This window comes from Branchiostoma lanceolatum, chromosome 7 (assembly GCF_035083965.1).
Source record: "Branchiostoma lanceolatum isolate klBraLanc5 chromosome 7, klBraLanc5.hap2, whole genome shotgun sequence".
Taxonomy (NCBI): Eukaryota; Metazoa; Chordata; class Leptocardii; order Amphioxiformes; family Branchiostomatidae; genus Branchiostoma; species Branchiostoma lanceolatum.
The window spans coordinates 13,188,098-13,210,634 of NC_089728.1; the positions used below are offsets into that span (position 1 = coordinate 13,188,098).

Sequence of the window (22,537 nt, forward strand, 5' to 3'; positions counted from 1 at the left end):
TTCTGATCGTACCTCTCCCCTGCCAACATCCCATCTTGCATTTGTGCAGTAAATGGTGGCTGGAGCTTCTGGAGTGAGTGGAGTAGCTGTTCGGCTGAATGTGGCCCAGGAAAGCGGTTCCGTACACGCATGTGTGACCGCCCCAGCCCGGAGCATGGAGGAGAGTACTGCCTCGGCACTGCAAACCACACCATGGCCTGCAAACTGAAGGACTGCAGTCGACAGTGTAAGTATGGAATTGGGCTACTCAGTGTATGTTGCATACTTTTCAATTGAAGCTTCAGTATGAAAAATATAAACTCCAGTCACTGTGGTGTTCAACTGAAAGAAACACAATGAACAGTACATGGTTAATAACAGGGTAATACCTGAAATTACCTGCCATTTCTGATAGTCCTTCCTCAGAGCTGTACTAACTAGTGTTACTGCTAGGAGGTACTGCAGTGGGATGAATGCAGTTCCAAATGTGACTCAGCTTGTATGTCCAGTCTCATGATCAGCATGGTTTACAACTTGTTATATGATATATAATATATAATATCAAGTAGACTTGCTGATCCATACAGCCTCCTTAATCAGTATGTAATTCTGAATAACTAAGACCATGTATGATCACTCTGCACCCTCAGATGAAGACTTCTGCTCCCCTGTGTCCAACCGTTGTGACCAGCGGAGTGGTGCCGGAGTGTGCAGTCGGGAGGGCGCGCTGTATCACTGCTCCTGTAACCAAGGGTACCAGGAGGTCAGGGACAGGGACCACAAGTTCCTCAGATGTGACGGTAAGACTTGTAGATTCTTCCATGGGGGGACTTCTTAACCTTAAAGTATACTGAGGCTTCTGTGAAGAAAAATCATAGGTACATCTTATGTTCTTAAAATGATGTGGGGCATGCAGGCAACCAGCATGAGTTGGAGTGCCACTGAATTTCTTCTTCTAGCACCATTCAGGGTGGTTAGTGTGTAACCTAACCTAGCCTATTGGGTTGCAGAGTATCTTAGAGCCATCTGAAACCAAAAATTCATGACATGTCTCTACTCGAGATTGAAGGAGCGCAGTTGTTTTCCAAATGATGTCTTTGTTGTGGGATGCTATCATTCTACAGCTAAGTAAGATATTGTCGAAGGTTTGATAACAGTTACTGCGTTTTGATGCTGCAGATGTGGATGAGTGTTCCACCGTCCTGCAGCCCTGTCCATCAGGCACCACCTGTGTCAACACCAGGGGCAGCTACAGCTGCAGGTGTGACACAGGCTACATGTTAGACACAACATCCAACATGTGTGTAGGTAAGAGCTGGGCAAGAGTCTGATTTGCACCTTTATCACCACACCAAGGAAGTTCAATCAAACCTTCTTAAATGACCCTAATATACAATATATCAATTGATTGGAGTTTTAATGTTCTATAAGTTTTGCAGGGTTAGTTTGATTAAGATTTAGCTTCAGAATGCCAAGGATGCATCAACTGTAGGGTGGCCTTATATTGGACCCAACAGATAAGAGAGGTGAGCATGAAATAACTTGGGGGAGGACAGTAGAGTGAGACCTTGCATGGATGGGTTGTGGACTGCAGGGGTTACTATAGCCAGCAACATGACAATGGACTGGAGAATCGTGATGAGGTCCCACCTCATTTTTAACTGAAATGCAACAAGAATGACGATGATGATGAATTTTGAGTTACAACATATAAATCCCTGATGTCTGCAGATGTGGATGAATGTGCGGGACGCCATGACTGTGATGAGCATGCGGACTGTGTGAACCTTGCCGGCTCCTACAGCTGCCAGTGTCACGTGTGGTTCCAGGACTGGGGGAAGGGCAAGGTCGGAGACTGTGAGGGTATGTCATCATCTTTGCAATATACTGTCAACTGTTTTAGGACTAGGGATTGAAAAGTGTATGCTTGATTTTTTCCAGGTGTCAGGCAAAAGAATTTACTAAGGATTTAATGGATTTTTGCTTCAACAAACATTATAAAGCCAGAATGATTATGATAGTGTTACATACATATACTTTATAGGTGAATTTATGAAATGAAGTTCACTGCAAATTATCAGCAACGATCTCTTGTTGTGACCAGCTAAAAACATTTGAGTCTTTGCCTTGTTGAGGATGGTTAACTACTAGTATATATTTTGTTGTCGTTAGTATGTTTGAATGTGTGTTAAGTTTGTGGACAGCATAATTGAGGACACTGTTGATGGATTGTAATCATACTTTGTAGGTGAATAGGAGTCAGCAAGAAAAAGGAAAGATTTGATTATTTCCTCCAATCGGCTTTCAGTTGTACTGCAGCAGAACTTTGTGAAAACTTTTCATATCTCACATACCAATATTTTATTTCAGAAATGAGGCTGTTCCTGTATGGCAGTGTAGCAGGGGACGTCCAGGTGACAGCTGCTACTGGGTGGGAGGCAGAGCTGGTTTCCCCCGTCATCCCCATCAACAATGGACTGCCCCTGTTTGGAGGGAAAGTTTATGACCATGTTTATGTAAGTGAAAGAAATCGCAATTATCATAAATTTTGTTGAAACACTAAGTCTTATATTAAATGATCTTGTATAGTATTTGTTTGAAAGCAGCTATATAGCTAGCTCAGTATGTAATGTACAAATTTTAAAGTTATTTGTTTTTATTACTTTATAGATAAATCTGTATTAAAGAATTGATGTATGAATTGCTTAGTCCACACTAAGGTAGCTTTGTTCGAATCAAAAGCAACTATACACATGTACATATTGCTGTAGACCTTGTAATGCTTCTCATCAAGGATCACTGATCATACTAGCCCAGAATTCAGCTTTATTCCATCTGATTAACTTTGACTTTACCACAGGTGACAGAGAATGGGGTGCTTGTAGTCACCACCTTGTCCCCTGATCGTGACCACAACCACAAGCAGACCTTCCGCCACCCCCAGCCCCTCCAGACCTTTGACCCTCAGGATGATGCTGTAGCCTTGCTGGCTGCCTTCTGGGCAGATGTCAAGTCTAAGGACTTACCTGCCAGGCCCTTCCCTGAGGTAAGGCCACACAAGTTCAATTTCTATAATGGTTATTAGATTTCCTCTCTTCATTTTTTGTGATTTAGAAATAATGATTATGTATATGAATCAACCCAAAATGTTCAATGACTCAAATTTTGGCCCCAAGAGTCGTCTTCCTAGAGTCCTCACTGTTTTTATTCCATTTTTCAATTCACTTGATGTTAATTTTGTTGCTTGAAACAATTTAACCAATCTGGTATGTTCACTTTGTGGCTGCTATAATGGTGGATTTCTTAGTCTGCCATAATGATTCTTCCAAACGTAGCAGATGTTTTATTTCTAACTTGAGCGAATTTGCTGTTTTCAATGGCTTATTTAAGTTGCACTACAATGTATGGTGCATTATCCAGGTGTGGTACCATGCCTACAATGACTCCATGGCTGCTGAGAACATCTTCCTCATGGCACAGGCGGCAGTGAAGGAGAACAGTGGAGTAGACTTCACACCCAAGTACGTCCTAGTGGTGACGTGGGACAACATGGTGCCATACTGGAACTCAAATGGAGACCAGGTTAGACTTATACACATGCTAGCACTTAACGTGTGTTGATTTTTTAGCTATGGCAATATTGTGAACAAACAATTATCAAGAATGACTTTCAAAGGATTGCATCAGCAAGACCCTGTGTTTTGAAATTGCATATTAACCTTTTTCCTAGAGTTGTTCCAAAACCTTCCTAATATCAGACATTGAAACTTTTTTGTCTCCATCTACTTCTTCCCATATACATCTCCATTATGAATCTTGTTTCCAACAGAGGAATACTTTCCAAGCAGTGTTGATGACAAATGGTGTCCACTCCTATGTGATGTACCTGTACAAGGATGGGGGCATGACATGGCATCCTGCATTCTCCTCTCAGGTTGGACTAATGACTGTTTGTATCAGAAAGATAAATTCTGGAAACAAGCGACCTCTATCAGATTTGCTGTGTACTACAACCCAAAGCTATAGCAAGGATCTCTTCAGTTGCAAGCTTAGATTTCATAAGCATTTTTTCATAATTCTTATACTCGGTATAGATTTTTCACTGATCAGCACAAGACTGTAGAATTCTAAAGCAGCTGTGGGTCAACTTGATATTCATACATAACGTCTGTCATGTTGATCAACAGACATAGTGTTCAACTTGATAAATCGATGACAAATACAGAACTTACTGTACTGTTGGTACATGTATTTGTGCAGAACCTATGGGACATGGGAGGTTTCCCTGCCCAAATGGGGTACTCCATCCGTGACGACATGTGCTTGGCAGAAGAAGGCGACCTCTGTAAGGTTGAGGACCACAACTCTGGGCGCTTCTCCATCGTAAGCTCCGACCCGAACGTGTATCGAGTTGACCAGAAGTTCGGATCAGTGCAGGACAGGTATTTCAGATTTCTCTCCAGACCTTACACTGTTGTACCATTCTAAGGCTGGTCTTAAAGATTTTGTCCCCTGAATTTTCCCTTCAAAATGTAGAATTATTCATCAACTTGATTTTTCTGTTTCATACAGTGCTATATATTCACTATCACCATCTGTTTGTAAAACTTTGAAATGACATCAAGCAGTTAATTTTAGGTAGTTGATTTTAGGATCACAAGTCTCTGAGTTTCCACCTATGGCTAAAGTATTGGTACTGCATCCAAGCAACTCATTTCCAACAGTGTCTGTTGTGTTTATCTGACAAAGAATTGGATTTGATTGACAGGGAGCATGGGAAGAAGGGTCGTTTCCTGTTCAGGCTGGATGACAACGCAGACGAGTTTGAGAGCAACAGAGACAAGTGTGCCTCCTGGTATCATGTACGTACAAAACAATACAGTTGTAGCTCATCTTTCTTGTATGTTGCCTTCTGTAAGATACAGATGTTTTTTTTGTGTAGCATTGTGCCATCATTTGGTGAGCATTGCTCACAACAGGATTCAAAGGTTCTGTCTTAAGTCAATGCAGAAATTCTTCTGGGCTTCAAATTTTTATTTCCCAAATGTTGATTTCATCAACCATCAACACAAACATGCAAAAACATTAAGTTTTAATGAGCAATTACACAAAACAGGCATCTTAATTTCAAATAATATATGCACATAGTACATATAATTGATTTCAATTCCCATCCCTCTCACTCCCACATGAAATAGGAACAACCAGACCCAAGCACCTACGCCTCAGACATTGTTGCAAGCTGCCCTCCCACAAAGCGGCAGGTCGCAGCTGACCAGCATGTGTGGACGGCGACCACACACTGGATGAGGACGTATGACTGGTCATCTATTGCAGGACAGCGTGGTCCCTGGAGAGACTGCTACACCAGACACTTTGAGAACATGCATGGTCAGTAAAAATCTTCACACAATATTGACTAGTCTAGAGTACATGTAGACTAGAGTCTAAGAGTAGACTAGAGTCTAAGAATAGGGTCTTGGAGTAGAGTTAAGTCTTTAGCCAGTTAAAAACTGTGGAGTTCCATTTTGGGCAAATCTTCATCTGATTACATCTGGTTTCTGTTGGTTATCTGCACTGTTCTTTATTTGTAAACCACTGGGTGACTTTCCATGTCTTCGTCTTACATGCAAGGTATCTACATTTGGTGCAGTTACCACTTCTTCTTGTAGATTATTCCACCAACCAAGTAAGCATGAAATAAAACATACATTGTCACATTCAACAACTTTCTTCCCACAAAAACAGTTTTCTTATTACAACCACAGGTGCCAACATTGAGTGTTGCTATGACCAGTCTGAAGCTCTGATTACTGAACCTCATCTGTGGAAGACTGCAGGCTTCTTTCACCGATATCCCAAGGTCAGTAATTGCCAATACCCATTAAGAAATGTTTGACATCCCTCAGAACCTTTGAATAATCTGAAAACCGTGCTGACTTGCTTATGTTGAGTGGTGGTTTTCTTCTGAATCAAGAGTTGAACTGCAATTGCCAGCAATTGGTTTTCTTTGCCCTGCTTGACCTGTCATAGTTGACAAAACATGTACAAAGCAAAACAATTCTTAGAGGTAAACTCTCCGTTGATGTCTATGATTTAAATGACGCCATCTTACATGACTGTACAACTTCAACAAAAAAGATGAGAGGGTGGGGAAAAAACCACAAAAATATCACAAAATCATGACTGCTCAATGATTAAGCCTGACTCATCTAGACCATTGCAGTGCATATTAACTTAGGTTCGATTGCATTCACAGGACAGAGATGGCTATGTAGAGAAGGATCTAAAGCCCCTGTACTGGTGCTGTGAAATGTCTCCTAAGCAGTACTGTGACATGTACATGGAGAAGCGACCAATAGCTTCATACAGGAAATATGTTCCCACGGCTACAGGTAACTTATCAGTCTGTACTCATTTCTGGAAAGTGTTGTAAAAAACTAATTATTTTGTTGTGGTGTTGCTTGCTGCTTTGATATGAATTCCTCATAGTTTTTGGCACTAGACTCCAAAATGTTTTGACTTATATACTACACAAAGAGCCTACAGATCTGAATAGGTGTATGTATTTCACGTCATGTGTGAATGTGACATGTGATTCAATGTAATCACAATTACATTGAAAAAGTAAAGCTCTATTGAGGTGAAGCACTGTATAAAACACAACAATCTGCAAAGTTTTAAAGGTCCTTCTGCCACATGGAAATCTGTTAGTTTTAATGAAATTGGTAAATAAATGGATAGACAGTTTTTTGTTTCTTATTTTTAGTCCTTTTGCCACCTACTTCAAGGCAATACTTACTGGTTCTACCTCCCACTGCAAGGTGGCGCTGGAGTGGAAAGAGTGTGACTAAGCTTGTATCCATGCATTCACACAGGAAACCTGTTTGGTGACCCTCACCTGAGAACCCTGGATGGGAAGGGCTACTCCTTTGGTGGCTATGGAGAGTATGTAGCACTCCTGACGATGCCTGATGCACCTGAGCAGTTCATCCTGGAAATCCGAACTCAGCTCACAGAGAACAAGAAATCTACCAACATCATGTGAGCCTGAAGATAACTATGTTACCTTCCTTACCTTAAGTCTGTCCTGTGCCTTCCTCCATGGCAGAACAGGATGTCCTTTTCTTCCAGTCAGTGTGTACAATTTTGGTTTCCTTCTTTGCCTGGTGCCAGGAACCAACCCTATTCTTTGTAGCTCTTTCTCTACATTTGATTAACATGTCAGCTTTTGTCTTCCCCTGCTATCATGATTTCTTTCATTCTCCAGAAAACAAGAAGGGATTTGTGCAATCCTAAGGCCACACAATACATATTCTCGTTTTTCAGACATTTCAAAGTAAAAAAGATGAGAAGATGAAAATAGAGAATTGAGGAAAACTTTACCCTGACTATATTCACTCCCAGTGATTCTGTTCGAAATATGGTAAAAGCTTTTCCTTCAGACTCTCATTTAATGGTGCTACATCAATTCAGCATATTTTTCCATCCAAGAACAAACAAGTTAAATTGCAGTGGCCTAACCTTGTTGACCTTTCCAGTGGCCTGGCCGCCCGTCAGGGTAACGACACCAACCCGGCGGTGGAGGTGCACCTGCAGTACAGGGACAGCCTGGGGGTCACGTGTTTGATTGACAGGGAGGAGGTCAGTCCTAGGGACATCAGCAGGGGCAGGAAGCGGGCTTTTTTTGGTGGATTCCTGACAAAGTGTAAGTTGACATTTACAGGGCTTGAAATTCCTACTGCATTTGCTGGTTATTGAATGTAGAATTAGTGTTGTGCAAGTCTACTTGCACCCAATGTGCACTGATCTATGTACTGTTCATATGCACGTAAGTTTATGAAAGAATTATGTGGAATCATGTTTGCTGAAATGCCAAACAGTTTGTGTGATCCATATTTCTCACAATACCTTTTTTGATGGATTGAAAAAGAAATGACACATGTTGTGATATATATTTTCCATCAGCTGGTGATCAGTACGTGTATGTCTTCTCCTCCGGGGTCTACATCGCAGCAGAAGAAGCCAACAACATGCTGCACATATCTGTTGGCCTGCCCTCTACTATGAAGGGAAAGGTAAGCATTTGTTTCTTGAATATATCAACTACTAAATCACTGAGCGCTGAGCTACAGTCTATCCAGTCGGTACTTATGTCTTTGGTGTTAGATGTACTCTATATCGTTTTCAAGAATCAATCTCACAGAAAAGTGCTGCAAATTAATAAACACCAAGTACAGTGTGTCAAGGAAAATTTCATCTCTCTCCTTGGTGCTGAAAGAATGATTGCACAGATTCTGGCTTCACAAATGATACTGCAGTTAGATCAGCTTCAATGAATTTTTAAAAAGCAGGCAGACAGGCAGAACCTAATAAATGTATTCTCTACTTGATCATTAAACACTGAGCTAGAGTGTATAGTCAGTACTTGTACATGTAATGTATTTTGCCTGAAATATCACTAATGATTTCCTGAATAATGTGTGAACATTGCTTGTTTCCCACTTCTGTATGTATGAATGAAATGTTAGAAAATGTTCCAACAATTTGTCAATATCATATTTTATCAACTCAATATTGTGCACATTTAAAAGTATAGTCTTTAACTTCAAGTATAGCTTTGTTACAAAAATGGATAAGATCGTGTTGATTTTCCCCACTGTGTAGGTTGAGGGCCTCCTTGGTAACTATGACGGTGACTGGAACAATGACTTTAAGCTGTCGTCAGGGTACTACCTCACAACCTCCTCCTGGACCAGTCGTCTAGTGGAGCTGGGAAACAGGGACCCCACATGGGCACAGACGCTCTATGAGTTTGGCCAGTCTTGTGAGTACAGAACTACATAATATGATACATGATGTTCTAAGGCTGCTTAAGTACTGTTGGTATAAAGATTTGATGTTTGTGTAAATGCATGATGCTTTCATGTTCAGGTTAGTGCAGCTAGAATTGAAGCTGTTCAGGTATTTCTGATGTCTACTTGCACCAAACCTGCACTGGCCCATGGTGAAACCAGCCTTCAACATTAGGGTGACACTAAATAGTTGCCTGAAAATGCCTAGTATTTTCTCATACATGACATGTAGTAACAAAGTCATCCTTTAATACAGCAGATAATAAGACTTAAAATGGCACAGTTAGGAACGTTTTCAAAATGTCACGTTTTGAAAGCGAGGACAATGAGTGGTGTAGGTATAAAATATCTGGTACAGGTAATGTTACCTGTGCCAGTTCAGATTAAATCCTAAGTTATCATAACTTTCTCCACACCCCTTTCCCAGGGTCCCTGGAGTTGGTGAGCAGGAAGTACGACTTTAACCTGTACGACCTGTCCCTGTTCTCCTCCTACCCCTCCCCCGAGGGATCCGACCTCACCTACACCGCCGCCACCTACGGAGACCCCACATACCAACCAGTCTTCAAGACTAAGTCAGTAAAACTTTGTTGTTCTTCTTCATTTCACATGGATGCTTCTGCATATCACACTGACAAGCTTCCTAACATTCTTAGGTGCAGGGTATTGAATGCAAGAAGAGAAAGCAGAAAGTAGACTATGCGACTTAACTGGTCTTGCCATACTTATTTGATTTACTTTATGCCACAATCATGTTAAAGAATTCTTAACCTTCTCCCTGCTGCCTGCCTCTGTAACCAATAGAGAATGGGGTGCCAATCAGCTACTTCAGAGTGCTAAAGGTTAACCTCAGTAAGGTGACAAGCAATAATTCAAAGCATCTATTGACCATTATAGAACCAAAGAGTTATACGAGTTGCTAATAATTGCAACAATGAAAAATGCATTAAAAAAGGATACTGTACAGACAGTGTAAGCTAACAATCATGGTGACAAGTGGAAAACAGAACTGCTAGGAAGTACAATCTACGCTTTTTGGGTTTGACTTCTTATGTATAGCAACTGGGCAGTGAATTGCAATTTCTAAAATGATCTCATTTTGCTGATTGACAGTTTTGAGTCAGTTCAAGAGGAGACTGCAGCTGTGGAAGCCTGCACAGCCATCGATGGCAGGGTTGATGAGTTCTGTCTGTATGACGTGTCAGTTACCGGCAGCACAGAGATCGGCATGAAGACCATGCAGACACTACAGCGGATCCTGGAACAGGAGGCCTTCCTTGGTATGTGTACACTGAGTCTTGCACACATTTCTTAATACAATAAATGTACATTCAAGAGCAGTGCAATAAAGATTTTCCATGACCCACTTCTAGTTTTTTTTATGAAGAAGAACAAAACGTGGCAGTCTTTTGATTTAATAATCCTCATTTGACCTTAGCTTGAAAGTCATAATCTCTGTTGGTATGATTAAGTCTTTGGCAGGATTGAAGGATTTCCAACAGAAGGAAAAAGTGGAATTTACTCGAATTTTTAACTGATATAGCGTTTCTTGACAAAGACTGTAACAGTTACTGTTCAGTCAAAAATCTAATTAAGTCACAGTTTTTCTCCGTGTTGGAAATTACAGTTTAAGTTAATTTGACATGATCAGATCTGGGGTATTTCTAACAAATCATGTTTATCCTTTCTCCCACATCAGGCAATATGGTGCCATCCTTTATCGTACCTGATGTCATGGAGATAACCATTGGTTCTAACTACACGTTCCTACTGATCGCCACTGAAAAGAATGCATCCGAGTATGTCACCTTTGACCTTCAGGGTCCAGGCACCCTGAACAACAACTCTCTCTACCATCCTGATACCAACACGTTCCTGACAACCTACGGATGGACACCTAACGACACCAGTGAGGTCACGGTCAAGTTTCAAGGTAAGATTATGGACTGAATTATGCTCAGCTAACAAAGGCCAAGCTCTTTGTTCACAGTAAATAGATATTCATCTGCCAATGTTTCAGTCATCCTTCTGTAACCGTTATAATGGAATGCTATTGCAACATTTAGCTGCATTGAAACAGCATTATCCTGTGGAAAGTATCAGATACCAAAACGTTGACAGGTGAATATCTCTTCATTGTGTGCAAAGAACTATGTTAACCATTGACTGAACAGTCTGATGAAAACGCTCATGGTTGTAGCACAAACATGTATACTTAAAGAATAATGTGGTATGATGAAAACTCTATTCAACACAGGAACTTTCATATACCCCTGTATAGTTGCAGCATGTCTGTGTTGAAAAGGTTACAAAATTCCCCCATGAATGTAAATTATACACTGCCTAAGAATGAATTCATAATTTTTTGACTGGAATGTTTGTTTTTTGTTCAGCAACTGACAGTCAGGGTTTCATCACTGCTTACACCCCATTGGTTAAGCTGTGCCAGTGTGAGAATGGTGGCACATGCAACTTTGAGGGCAGCGTCCAGACAGATGGGACATTTGTGCAGGCTATCTGTGACTGTACAGACAAATACAGGGGAGACTACTGTGAGGAAGAGGTGGACCCTTGCTCCTACCATCCCTGCTTCCCAGGTAAGGACTGCAGCAGAGCTGCTCTGTTTTCCATACATGTTCTAAATTACTAGTATCTTTTATATCGTGTCAAGCTCTGAATTCAGCATACTCCTCTAGTGCCATATTGCACATGTGATAGTTCAGGCAAGTTGTGTTCTCGTGTGTTCTCCCATGTGTGCATCGGTCTTGCAAGACAATTTCTTTGTATGATGACTCAGCATCATCTAATCACAATCAAGCTGTATACTGTTGTCTTCCTTACTTATTGGGTTGGGGATGTACTCTTTTGCTGAGTGTTCAGAGGAGCAGACTGGAAATAGAATAGGGTGGATAATAGGCTACATTTTCCTGATACACACAGAAAAGTGCAGCAAATTAGTCAACATCAAATACTTCATCTCTGTCCTTGGTGCTGAAAGTATGGGTGTACTGATTCTGGCTTCATGATCATTTCACACTGCAGCATGTGGATGATATTATATTCAATTTGGATGTTTTTACAGGTGTGGAATGTACAAATAACACCCTGGTACCGAAAGGCTACATGTGTGGCAGCTGTCCACCGGGACTAGTAGGAAATGGAGAGACATGTGAAGGTACATGTGTGCACATAATCAAGGCTCATTGTTTTGCATATATTTATATTATGTTTGTTTGTTTGTTTGTTTGTTTGTTTGTTTGTTAAAAATTACCATTAATTAGTTATAAAGTTGCAATCAATAACCTTCCTCAATTCATTTTCTAATATAATTAAAGATGAATATTTCATAAAAGTATTTTAAGTTATGTAGTGTTACATAAAAGACATATCTATGGTCCTCTTTTCCTTTTACAGATGTTAGCGAGTGTGAAACAGGTGCACACAACTGCAGCCAGGTGTGCAGGAACAAGGCAGGTGGCTTCACCTGCCACTGCTATACTGGCTTCCAGCTGGATGAAGACAATAACTGCATTGGTAGGCTCACAGAACTTATCTGCCAAAAATATTCTAATAGAAATTACCTTTCTTTCTATAACTTGCTTTGTTGAGCAATCGCCACTGAATGTTTGAAAGAGCCAACAATGACTAGAATAAGCTAGAAAGCTTTATATTGTACAGGAAATTGGTGGCCAATCAATGACTTGCAGTTGTCAAGTCTTAGAGTTATTGCAACCTAATTGAAAAGTGTATAGAAGGTAGCAATAGAGATCAATATACATGTAAGTCCACATAATACTGCAATCTTTTTTAACCATACAGCCATAAAAAGTTGTTATCAAACCAAAGACTATAAGTTTTGACTTTTATATCCCTGTTTATGTAGTTTCATGTCTACCATGCTTTCAAATCGGTGTTATTACCTTTTGGCTCTTTGGACAGCTAAAGGTACATGGATAGTGCCATGGTAAAGTAACTGTTTTTTTTTAAACTTTCCTGAGAAGACAGAATACAACAAAAAATAGAGATACTGTATGATAAGGTAAAAAATTTGTGTTCTTCCTGCAGATGTTGATGAGTGTAGCTTCCACAACAAGTGGGGTAACGACTGTGACCAGGTGTACGGCGTGTGCACAAACACACCTGGTGGATACACCTGCAGCTGTCAGGATGGCTTCATCATGGAACAGGACAGGTCCAACAGGTGTTCTGGTGAGAAATTTGAAGTTTTAGACCTCACAGATGGTCTGTAGGGATGCACATTGATGATCTTTTCTGTACACTTAACTAAGATATCTTTTCAAGTCTTGAAACTTTTGGATATAGAGCAGTCATCATAACAATAGAAATATTTCCATTGATAAATAATACCATGATGTAGTGGTCGAGTTTACATAATTCCACCAGGGTACATGATTCCGCCACCCTAAAAAGATACGCCCAAACAGATCTCCAACCCAACGTTCCCCAGTGTAATGCACTCTTGTTTATCTAAACTGTGCATACCTGGGGGATGCTGCACTAGAGATATATCTTAAACCTACTGTTTTCAAAGTGGTGGATTTGTGTAACCCAGCAGATTTATGGCTCTGAGGTTAAAGACTTTTCTTTGGAATTAGTTTCATTTGAATTTTGCTTGCTTAGCATAGAAGTAAATGTAACATGCCCTTTTCTTTTGTGTAAGACATCAATGAGTGTCTGGACCATAACGGTGGGTGTCAGCGGTCCTGTATCAACACTCCTGGCAGCTACCACTGTTCCTGTGGAGATGGGTATAGACTGGGGCAGGACAATGCAACATGCGAAGGTGAGGGGTATTGAGTTTTGATTTATTTTAATATATAGTATAAGCTTATATCTTGGAATATTCACAACCATGTGGTAGAAGAGAATGAGATTTGTAGGACACTTCTAAAGAAACGAGGTGAGCCGGCAAGTGCGCTGCTGCTTTGGGGACTAAGACATGTTTTTCTCAATAGTTGGTCAGCCCCCTCGGACTTACATTGATCAAACTTCCAAGGACGTCAGGGTAAAGGGAAAGATTGGATTTAGTCCTAGCAAGTCACCTGAAATGATGGTGATGATCATATCTCACTATTGTATTCATATGACATTGTCCATTCAGCATAAGATAATCTATTTGTGTTTTGTTTGCAGATTATGACAAATGCGAGTATCTCAACACCTGCACACAACGCTGCATTAACCAGGTTGGCTACTACACCTGCGCATGTGATGCAGGCTTCCACCTGCACACTGATGGCAAGACATGCCTGCGTAAGTCCCATCAAAAGTGTTTGATCTATTCATCTATTCATAGAGATTTACCACATGGTCAAAGGATTTTCATAATAGATACCACCTTTTTAAGGCATCAACCCAAAAAGGAGACTGAAAAGTTTTGAACTATTCAAACCGGAATGATCATGAACCATTTCTCTTATTGATATTGGTACATGCAGGTTTGTAACTTTACAAAGACAAAGATGTCTGACTCTGTGTAAGGATGCTACTCTGTATTTCAGCTGATGTTCCCTGTTCTGAGGAGAACACCTGTAGCCTGGCACCTGCGGGCGTGTGTGGGCAGGTGGGGGGAGAGGACAGGTGCAGCTGCACCTCAGGGTACACACTTCACGATGACCAGGCCACCTGCATAGGTAGGTGTAACTATAGTTGCAGCAATCTAAGGGAATGCAACATTCCTTTTCATGCTAATACTAAATATTAGTTGTGTTTTTCACTACAGATGTATTGTTGATTTGTGCACTAGCCAGTATTATGAGCAGATGTGCGTGATACAATGGGTCAATATTTTTGCACAATAGAGGTTTTGTCTGACTTTTGTAAGTAGTAGATTTGCTCTACCTGTGCAAGTTTACTTTTAAGGTTTTATGATTTTTGGAGTGCATTTTTTTTCTGTTGCCTTCAGATATTGATGAGTGTGAGGAGGTGGATGGTGTGACCTTGAACCACTGTGATGACTTTGCGGAATGTGTGAACACCCTTGGCAACTACAAGTGCCACTGCAAGGGTGGATACACCACCACAGAGGATGGGAGGACTTGTGAGGGTAAGGAAACATGGGAGCGCTGTTGGTTTATACTCATTTATCTTTAAAGTTGTCATCATCAAAGCACAAAATATACTCTTTCTCTTCTTGTGAGCATATGCTTCTTCAGTTGGAGGTAAAATGTATTTAAAGGAGAGGGATGAGCTCCGCCCTCCAATGCCGAACCCAAAACAAAGAGGCTTAAAAACCATTGGCCCTATGGCCTGTACAAAGCTAATGGAACTACCTTTACTATTTTCTTGTACTCTTATTGATAACTTTGGTACATTGTAGTTAATCATGCAACTTAACATCCCCTCAAAGGACTGCACCTCTTTAAGCAGTATCTACATGTTTATATGTTGTATCACCAAGATTAGTTATTCGCTTATCAAATCACTTACACCTGTTTGTAACAATGCAAATATACATAGTTTAACAGTATACAAGTCTCAGACTTTGTGAATTGTCCCCACAGATGTAGATGAGTGTACTATAGACAACGGGAGCTGTGAGCAGGACTGCCACAACACCATTGGCTCGTACTGGTGCTCCTGTCGCCATGGCTATGAGATCGGACCTGATGGATATTCCTGCATTGGTAAGAGAAGGAGTACAGTCAAACCTGTTTTCTTGTGACCATGTGTCTGCATACAGACCACCTGGCCACTGTAGCTGCTTTGTGTTTGCTTACTAATAGATTATTTTCGCATTTACCCAAGTGTTAAGAAACCTGTTTATACTCAGGCCACATGTCTACTGAGACCATTTTCAATTGAGTGGTCACCATAGACAGGTTTTACTATCATGATGATTTTCTTTGATTTTGTGTGGGTGTTTGCTGGGTTGCTGACTGTACTTCACTACAAGTCCCCCCAGTATGTAGTATTTTACCAACCTGATGAAACTACTGAGACACATCAATGATATCCTTCCCATCCAGACAAGAACGAGTGTGTGCTGCCTGAAGACAACACCTGTGCCAGCCAGGCGGAGTGCATCAACACCGTGGGCGGGTACACCTGCAGGTGTCTGCCCGGGTACGAAGGGGACGGACTCGTCTGTGCAGGTAGGAAATGCTGCTCATGAAGAATAGTTACTTACTACCCCAAGAGGTATCTACCACTCTACTACTCGCTGTCCCTAGAGCTTCCACTGCAGTAGCGTAGGAGACCACTAGGAGGCCCGTTATTGAACTTGATCTTTTTCTCTGTGACACCTACCCACCTACCAAAAATCAGGAAGATCCATCGACAATTTCTCCAGTTATGCTGATCACAAACAAAACACACACATAAACTTTGATAAAGCGACATGACTAAATCATTTACCGGTAAGATCAAGTTTGATTTTCCTGTTCTATCAGACTTTTAAACAGACATGGAAGATCAATTATAGCAGATAAGAATGTCATCATGTTCTTATTTACTTTAATTTGTAAATCATTGAGTAAAACAAACTAATCTTTGCCCAGATGTGGACGAGTGTGCAGTTGGAAATGGCGGCTGCGCAGGCACCTGCGAGAACACCATGGGCAGCCTCAGGTGCCACTGCCGGCGGGGCATGAAACTTGGGGCCAACGGACGGGACTGTATCGGTCAGTGTTTCATCTTAAGTCACTTAATCATTAGACAATTTTCCTTCTTATTGATCATCATCAACATGTCTGCTTATCACATATACTGAGATGGGTCATAAGGTCCGTTATTGTTCTTTATTGACAGTCTTGTCAGCTACTAGTGGTCGTGCTCACTTCTATCCCATTGTGTGTAAAACTATACTATGTCTTTATTGAATGTTTGAAACCTAGCCTGGGCAACTGCGTAGACCTAAGGGTATAAAAACAAAGAAAATAAAGGAGATCCGTAACTTGTCTTCCCAAGGACTTGCTGCACTGTCCATCTCCAAGTTATTGCTTGGCTGCCTCTCTTATCATCATTACATATTAAGAAACCTGACACAAATTCTCTAAGCTGGGTGTTTTTCACTTTACAGCGCCATGAAATTATTCTTCTTCATTGCAGACATTGATGAATGCAGCAGACCTGACCTGAACGTATGCAATGGTGTAGCCCAATGTGTCAACACCCTGGCTAGTTACTACTGCACCTGTCCTGAGCAGTATGACCTGGTTAGAGGCAGAGAGTGTACCAGTATGTATCTCATGATTTACAATATTATTGAATCCAGTTCTCACTATCATTCATTTTGGATGTTTTGAAAAAGTGCAATGAAATGTGGTAGTCTTCTTGTATATATTTCAATGTGACTGATATATATTCAATTTGATCTCTAGATAAAACGTGTGATCATAGTAATACATTATAGTCTTCATGTCAAGCTTTTAATCCAGCCAAAAGTTTTTGCCCACTAAGGCCATATTAATGTACTTCCTTGGTTCTCAGACATTGTGAGTAAAGATTCAGCAAGGGGTCATGACAAAAACAGAGAGCTGGGATGAAAACTTAAATCTGGCTATATTAACTCAAGAAAACTGTGTGTGCCAGGGTAAAGACCTCCCCTCAGACTCTGTGTTCAATTTCAGCAATTCTATCTTAAATCTGTGAATCAATAAATTAAATAGATGTGGCCTAACAGTCATTTTCTGTATGTTCAGTACAGTATATTTGTACTGATGACGTGTTGTAATGCCCCTACAGTTAAGAGTGGGTATGAGTGCATGTACCCACAGAGGGCAGACTGTGACCATGAGTGTGTTAAGAAGCCAGGTCAGGGACCAGACTCCTGTAAGTGTCACCAAGGGTACCACCTGGTCAATGGGAAGGGCTGTGTTGGTAAGTTTCTTATGATCAAATAATAATTGTATTGTAAAAACCAATGGAAACATGCAAAGCAATTTTAAGTGCTTAAATCTATTACACAAACCACTATGCAGTTTTAGATGAAACTACTTACTTGTATAGCAATTGGTGGTATTTCTAATGTCTAGGCACTTTCTTATGTACTTTCCTATATTTGTAATGCACTATGACACTATTTAGTTGGATTTTATTCTTTGATCCATCGAATGTCATGGATAAATGATACAGTTTACTCTTTCGTGTTGATTAACAAAACAACTCTCAACATCTCCCTGGGAGACTGGCGTTAAGTTAGTAAATTGTCAAAAGTTGTTTGATCTTTTCTGCTTTTAGTTTCACTCAATAAACTGCAATTCAAAGGCTGGAGACAGATGCTAAAAAAACTACCAAGAGAGCCCAAAAATATCCTAGTAAACCCCTAGACCTTAAACAACAGTTGCTAACTTCATCAAGAAAGAAAAAAGACAATTTGGGAGGAACCTAACAGGTATTCCCTTTTCCTGACAGACATCAACGAATGTAACATGACCTCCACCTCACCTTGTGGAGACAATTCCAGGTGTGTGAACACCAGAGGCAGCTTCAGGTGTGAGTGTGTCTCCTCCTACTACATTGATGACATTGACCACATGGCCTGCACAGGTGAGAGGCTTTCCCCACTCATTCAAGATGTTATTCCCTTTTGTTCTCTCTACTATTTTGGAATAAATGTAAATGATATTCAGTCACACTGGTACTGGTGGCCACCTTGGCATAATGACCGCCTGGACATTGATATACAGCCAAACCTGTCCTAGTGACCACCTTTGTATAAACACCACCTGTCTATTATAACCACATTTTGTTGGACTCTTATATTTTTTTCTTTTTCACTGACTCGAGTACCAAGAATACTGACTTGGTCAGACTGATTAATTTTCAATACTAGTTTGTCTGATGTGGAATACAAGACCATGTTTACTATTCATCAAGGATTGGTTTGGGCTTGGACAGCCGCTATTTTCCCCAAAAGCTTTTAGATTATAACTTGGGACTTTGACACCACAATATCATTATCATTATCATCAACAACCGACTCCACAATATGTGAATCATTATCTTATAATCTTTGTTTTATCCTTCTTACAGAGAACAATGGGCATTGGGGCTCGTGGGGCCAGTACCACGTGTGTCAGAAACACTGCGACTACTCGGCTATGACACGGCGCCGGCGCTGCAACAATCCCGCCCCATCATTCAATGGCGTTCCATGTGGCGGCTCGGATACTCAGACAGTTGTGTGCGCCAAATCAAACTGTGATGGTAATACTGATGTGTTGTTATAATCTTTTTTAGTTCCATTTGTATTTATGTTTATTGAAAACATGCAATTAGCATCAACAATACAAGGTTACAAATTTTCCATCACAACAGACAACATTTAGCAAATTTGTAATTCCTAGCCACAACTATATATTGAACGATGTAGGCATATAAGGCAGTGCCCATCTCTGTTTCTATACATTCTGTAAACTCCTTGCTGTTGATGCCACATTTACTGTCTGTCAGGGCTTAATTTTTGTGACTCAACTTCACACGTTATTCACAACTCTGTACACAACCAATAACAGCTACCTGCCAACGTTTTGGTAGTACTTTTGCTACCTTCCTCAGGACATTAGTGACACTCACTACCATTCTTGTTGTGAAACATAGATTTCTCACCAGCAAGAAAGATTAGATGTGTCATAATGGTGAAGAAAGTTGCTACTTTTCGTGCATTAACACTGTGACAGGGTTCTACTTACTCATCCATCATGTCACCTTTTCTGAGTTAGTAACCTAAAAAGGTCCCATTTCAGCCGCATGCAATGGCAATTTGACTTGAGAGTAGGAGTTTTTGTTGAGGCTAGGATCTTGTGCGATGTATGTGTAAAACATGAGCGTCTACCTGTATCTCTGTGCTGCAGCAACAGCCTAGAATCTATCGCAATTTAAAAGGATCCTGAAACATGGCCATTATCTTCCATTACACTAAGCTATTCTAGCAAGTGTAAACCTTTGCCGTCAAACCAAAGATTTCTGACAAATAGCTTGCAATCATTTCAGAGCCAGGGCATTTTTCTTGTCTATTTTGACGGTAGATAAGAAGTTTCACGTACATGCCTTGCATTCTGAGAATAATGTTGCGCATTTTGCTGAAAGGAAGTGCTTTGCAGCTGGTAGTATTACGTTTCAATCAGGCTTTCTTGCTTTGAGTTTATCTTAAAGCATTCTGAAAATGTGTACTATAAGTCGTTCACCACAAACAGTCCTAGCATCAAATATTTATTAAAGAACATTTTGATCTAAAGGATTTCAGATGAGTGAAAACATATTGACCATGACATGCATCTTTTTTCCTTTCCACTCAGTTGACTGGGATGCTGATGAAAAGTCTGTCCATGTGACGTTTGAATCCATGACTGCTCTGGAGGTGAGTTATAGAGTAATACAGGGCTTTAGGCCAGGAGAGAAGGGCTATTTAGCTTATCTTGGCCAGGATAGCTGGGCCTAAAGAAATCCTGCTGCCAGAGAGCACACTCCCAAAATAAAAGTGAGCTCACTGCCAAAGTGTGAGTGTGTGGGGAGCATCGTAAAGAGTCAGTCTTCATGTTAACATGCAGGTGACCCTGTCTACCAAGCATGAATTCTTGTTTGCTCGACAAAAAAAAAACTGTGGCCAGGGACTCCTCCAGACTATATCCATCCCAGCATGGCCATGAAAATCTAAGATTGTATTGGCTTTTGTTTAAAAAATGATCCCAAGTACTTGACAATGATGTTTTTTTCATACAGTTAAAAAATACGACAATTTAAATCAAATGTTCCTTTGATTAAAGGCACTGCAAGATTTCTTGGAGACTCATTAACTACCAGACAATCATATATCTAACCCACCTTGTTGTATTACAACTTTACAGTATCAATGCCTTCTGCACTGTTATACATCTTACATATATCAAATCAACTGATAAGCATATTTGAGTATAACCATCAGGACATGAGTGCTTCTTTTGATGATTTTCTGTCTAATTTTGTCACCAGTGGGTGCAGAAGGAGGAAGAGTTCCGCCGCCTGGTGGTGAATGCTGTGAATGCATACTGTGAGAAGGCCTGGAACTTTGCCGCCTGTTGCCCAACTACTCCTACAGGGGCAAGGTACTAGTCAAAGTGTTCCTTGCTGTGTTTCTTCGTAACTTACTCAACGTAACTGTTGGTTCTCTTTCATAGGTGTAAACCACAGGGTGCAAACAATGGTACAACCATGAAACAATTTACAACATATCTATCAAAATGATAATCATTCACTTGATGTAATTCAAAATTAAGACTTTCAGTAATGAATCACAAACTTTGATTCCCATTGCAAGATTGCAACGCTGCCTATCGATCACAAGTATTTGTATATCATGATGTAAGGTGAAATACTGTGCCTTTGATAACTCTGACCATGTTTTCAGCACCTTGGACATATCGATCAAAATGAACTTGAACTCTTGAAAAACGGCCTCGGCCAAATAGTGTATACTATATACTTTTAAGGTTAAATAAAGGTTGAAAAATCCTTGAAACTGACAAGTTCTGACTGTCTTATCTTTGGAAAATCATGGACATATCCATCAAATTGACAGGCTCTGACTGTCTTCGTTTTGAACACCGACATGTATTGCCTCATGTGAAGGCCTATGAGTCTGAAGCTTACACTGTGGCTTTGTTGGTAACTCTAACCATATTTTCAGAACCATGGACATATCCATCAAAATGACAAGTTCTTTTTGTCTTATCTTTGGAAAATCAACACATTTTTTTGCCTTGCATGAAGGCAAAGGTGTTGCTAATGCAGTGCCTTTTGTTACTCCAACTAGTATGTTTTCAGAACCATGGACATATCTATCAAAATGATAAGTTCTGTATGTCTTATCTTTGGAAAATCAACACATTTTTTGTCTTGCATGAAGGCTGAAGTGTTTGAAGCTAGCACCATGGTAACTCCAACCATGTATTCAGCACAATGGACATATCCATCAAATTGACAAGTTCTGACTGTCTTCGTTTTTGAACACCGACACGTATTGCCTTATGTGAAGGCTGATAGGTCTGAAGCTTAAATTGTGGCTTTGTTGGTAACTCCAACCATGTATTCAGCACAATGGACATATCCATCAAAATGACAAGTTCTGACTGTCTTTGTTTTTGAACACCGACATGTATTGCCTGATGTGAAGGCCGATGAGTCTGAAGCTTACACTGTGGCTTTGTTGGTAACTCCAACTATGTTTTTAGAACCATGGACATATCCATCAAAATGACAAGTTCTGTCCGTCTTATCTTTGGAAAATCGACACATCTTTTGCTTTACGGGAAGACTGAGGAGTCTGAAGCTAACACTGCCTTTGATAACTCCAACCATATTTTTAGCATCATGAACATATCCATTGAAATGACAAGTTCTGACTCTCTTTGAAGTGACAGTATTTGAACACCAACACAATTTGCCTTATGTGAAGGCTGGGGAGTTTGAATATAAGTTGTGCTAAGTTGAATATAAGTTTTGCTAAGTTGTTGTTTTCTGTGTTCAGGCCTGGATCTGGTCCGCTGGTGTCAGGGTCACAGGTCAAATTCCTCCCAGGATTCCCACTGGTGTTCGAGGAAGAGCTTGAGTGAGTACTTCTTGATCGTTTATCTATGTATTGTTTATTCGCACACATATGTACAACAACTTCTGAAATAAAAGGTAATGTAACTGCTGATCTTTCTGGATCATATTATGGAACTGATAGAATGTAACATAAATTTGTACCATTCTGATGCTCA

General features: G+C 40.4%; 1 protein-coding gene across 1 annotated transcript in view; it reads left to right on the plus strand.

Annotated features, from left to right (window-relative positions):
• Nucleotides 1-22,537, plus strand: part of LOC136438372 (uncharacterized) — a 110,950-nt gene that overhangs the window by 84,014 nt on the left and 4,399 nt on the right. Inside the window, exons 111-148 of the mRNA XM_066433140.1 lie at nucleotides 50-226; nucleotides 630-779; nucleotides 1,159-1,287; nucleotides 1,711-1,842; nucleotides 2,350-2,495; nucleotides 2,840-3,025; nucleotides 3,400-3,561; nucleotides 3,809-3,913; nucleotides 4,240-4,421; nucleotides 4,748-4,841; nucleotides 5,178-5,370; nucleotides 5,748-5,842; nucleotides 6,239-6,374; nucleotides 6,858-7,023; nucleotides 7,521-7,687; nucleotides 7,948-8,057; nucleotides 8,647-8,806; nucleotides 9,262-9,409; nucleotides 9,948-10,114; nucleotides 10,534-10,767; nucleotides 11,228-11,431; nucleotides 11,917-12,009; nucleotides 12,249-12,368; nucleotides 12,900-13,043; nucleotides 13,516-13,638; nucleotides 13,989-14,108; nucleotides 14,357-14,488; nucleotides 14,761-14,901; nucleotides 15,359-15,481; nucleotides 15,824-15,949; nucleotides 16,355-16,477; nucleotides 16,905-17,033; nucleotides 17,541-17,675; nucleotides 18,210-18,344; nucleotides 18,831-19,004; nucleotides 20,096-20,157; nucleotides 20,769-20,881; nucleotides 22,303-22,383. Of these exons, the coding sequence (XP_066289237.1) occupies nucleotides 50-226; nucleotides 630-779; nucleotides 1,159-1,287; nucleotides 1,711-1,842; nucleotides 2,350-2,495; nucleotides 2,840-3,025; nucleotides 3,400-3,561; nucleotides 3,809-3,913; nucleotides 4,240-4,421; nucleotides 4,748-4,841; nucleotides 5,178-5,370; nucleotides 5,748-5,842; nucleotides 6,239-6,374; nucleotides 6,858-7,023; nucleotides 7,521-7,687; nucleotides 7,948-8,057; nucleotides 8,647-8,806; nucleotides 9,262-9,409; nucleotides 9,948-10,114; nucleotides 10,534-10,767; nucleotides 11,228-11,431; nucleotides 11,917-12,009; nucleotides 12,249-12,368; nucleotides 12,900-13,043; nucleotides 13,516-13,638; nucleotides 13,989-14,108; nucleotides 14,357-14,488; nucleotides 14,761-14,901; nucleotides 15,359-15,481; nucleotides 15,824-15,949; nucleotides 16,355-16,477; nucleotides 16,905-17,033; nucleotides 17,541-17,675; nucleotides 18,210-18,344; nucleotides 18,831-19,004; nucleotides 20,096-20,157; nucleotides 20,769-20,881; nucleotides 22,303-22,383 (5,317 nt within the window). The remainder of the gene's footprint in view (nucleotides 1-49; nucleotides 227-629; nucleotides 780-1,158; nucleotides 1,288-1,710; nucleotides 1,843-2,349; nucleotides 2,496-2,839; nucleotides 3,026-3,399; nucleotides 3,562-3,808; nucleotides 3,914-4,239; nucleotides 4,422-4,747; nucleotides 4,842-5,177; nucleotides 5,371-5,747; nucleotides 5,843-6,238; nucleotides 6,375-6,857; nucleotides 7,024-7,520; nucleotides 7,688-7,947; nucleotides 8,058-8,646; nucleotides 8,807-9,261; nucleotides 9,410-9,947; nucleotides 10,115-10,533; nucleotides 10,768-11,227; nucleotides 11,432-11,916; nucleotides 12,010-12,248; nucleotides 12,369-12,899; nucleotides 13,044-13,515; nucleotides 13,639-13,988; nucleotides 14,109-14,356; nucleotides 14,489-14,760; nucleotides 14,902-15,358; nucleotides 15,482-15,823; nucleotides 15,950-16,354; nucleotides 16,478-16,904; nucleotides 17,034-17,540; nucleotides 17,676-18,209; nucleotides 18,345-18,830; nucleotides 19,005-20,095; nucleotides 20,158-20,768; nucleotides 20,882-22,302; nucleotides 22,384-22,537) is intronic.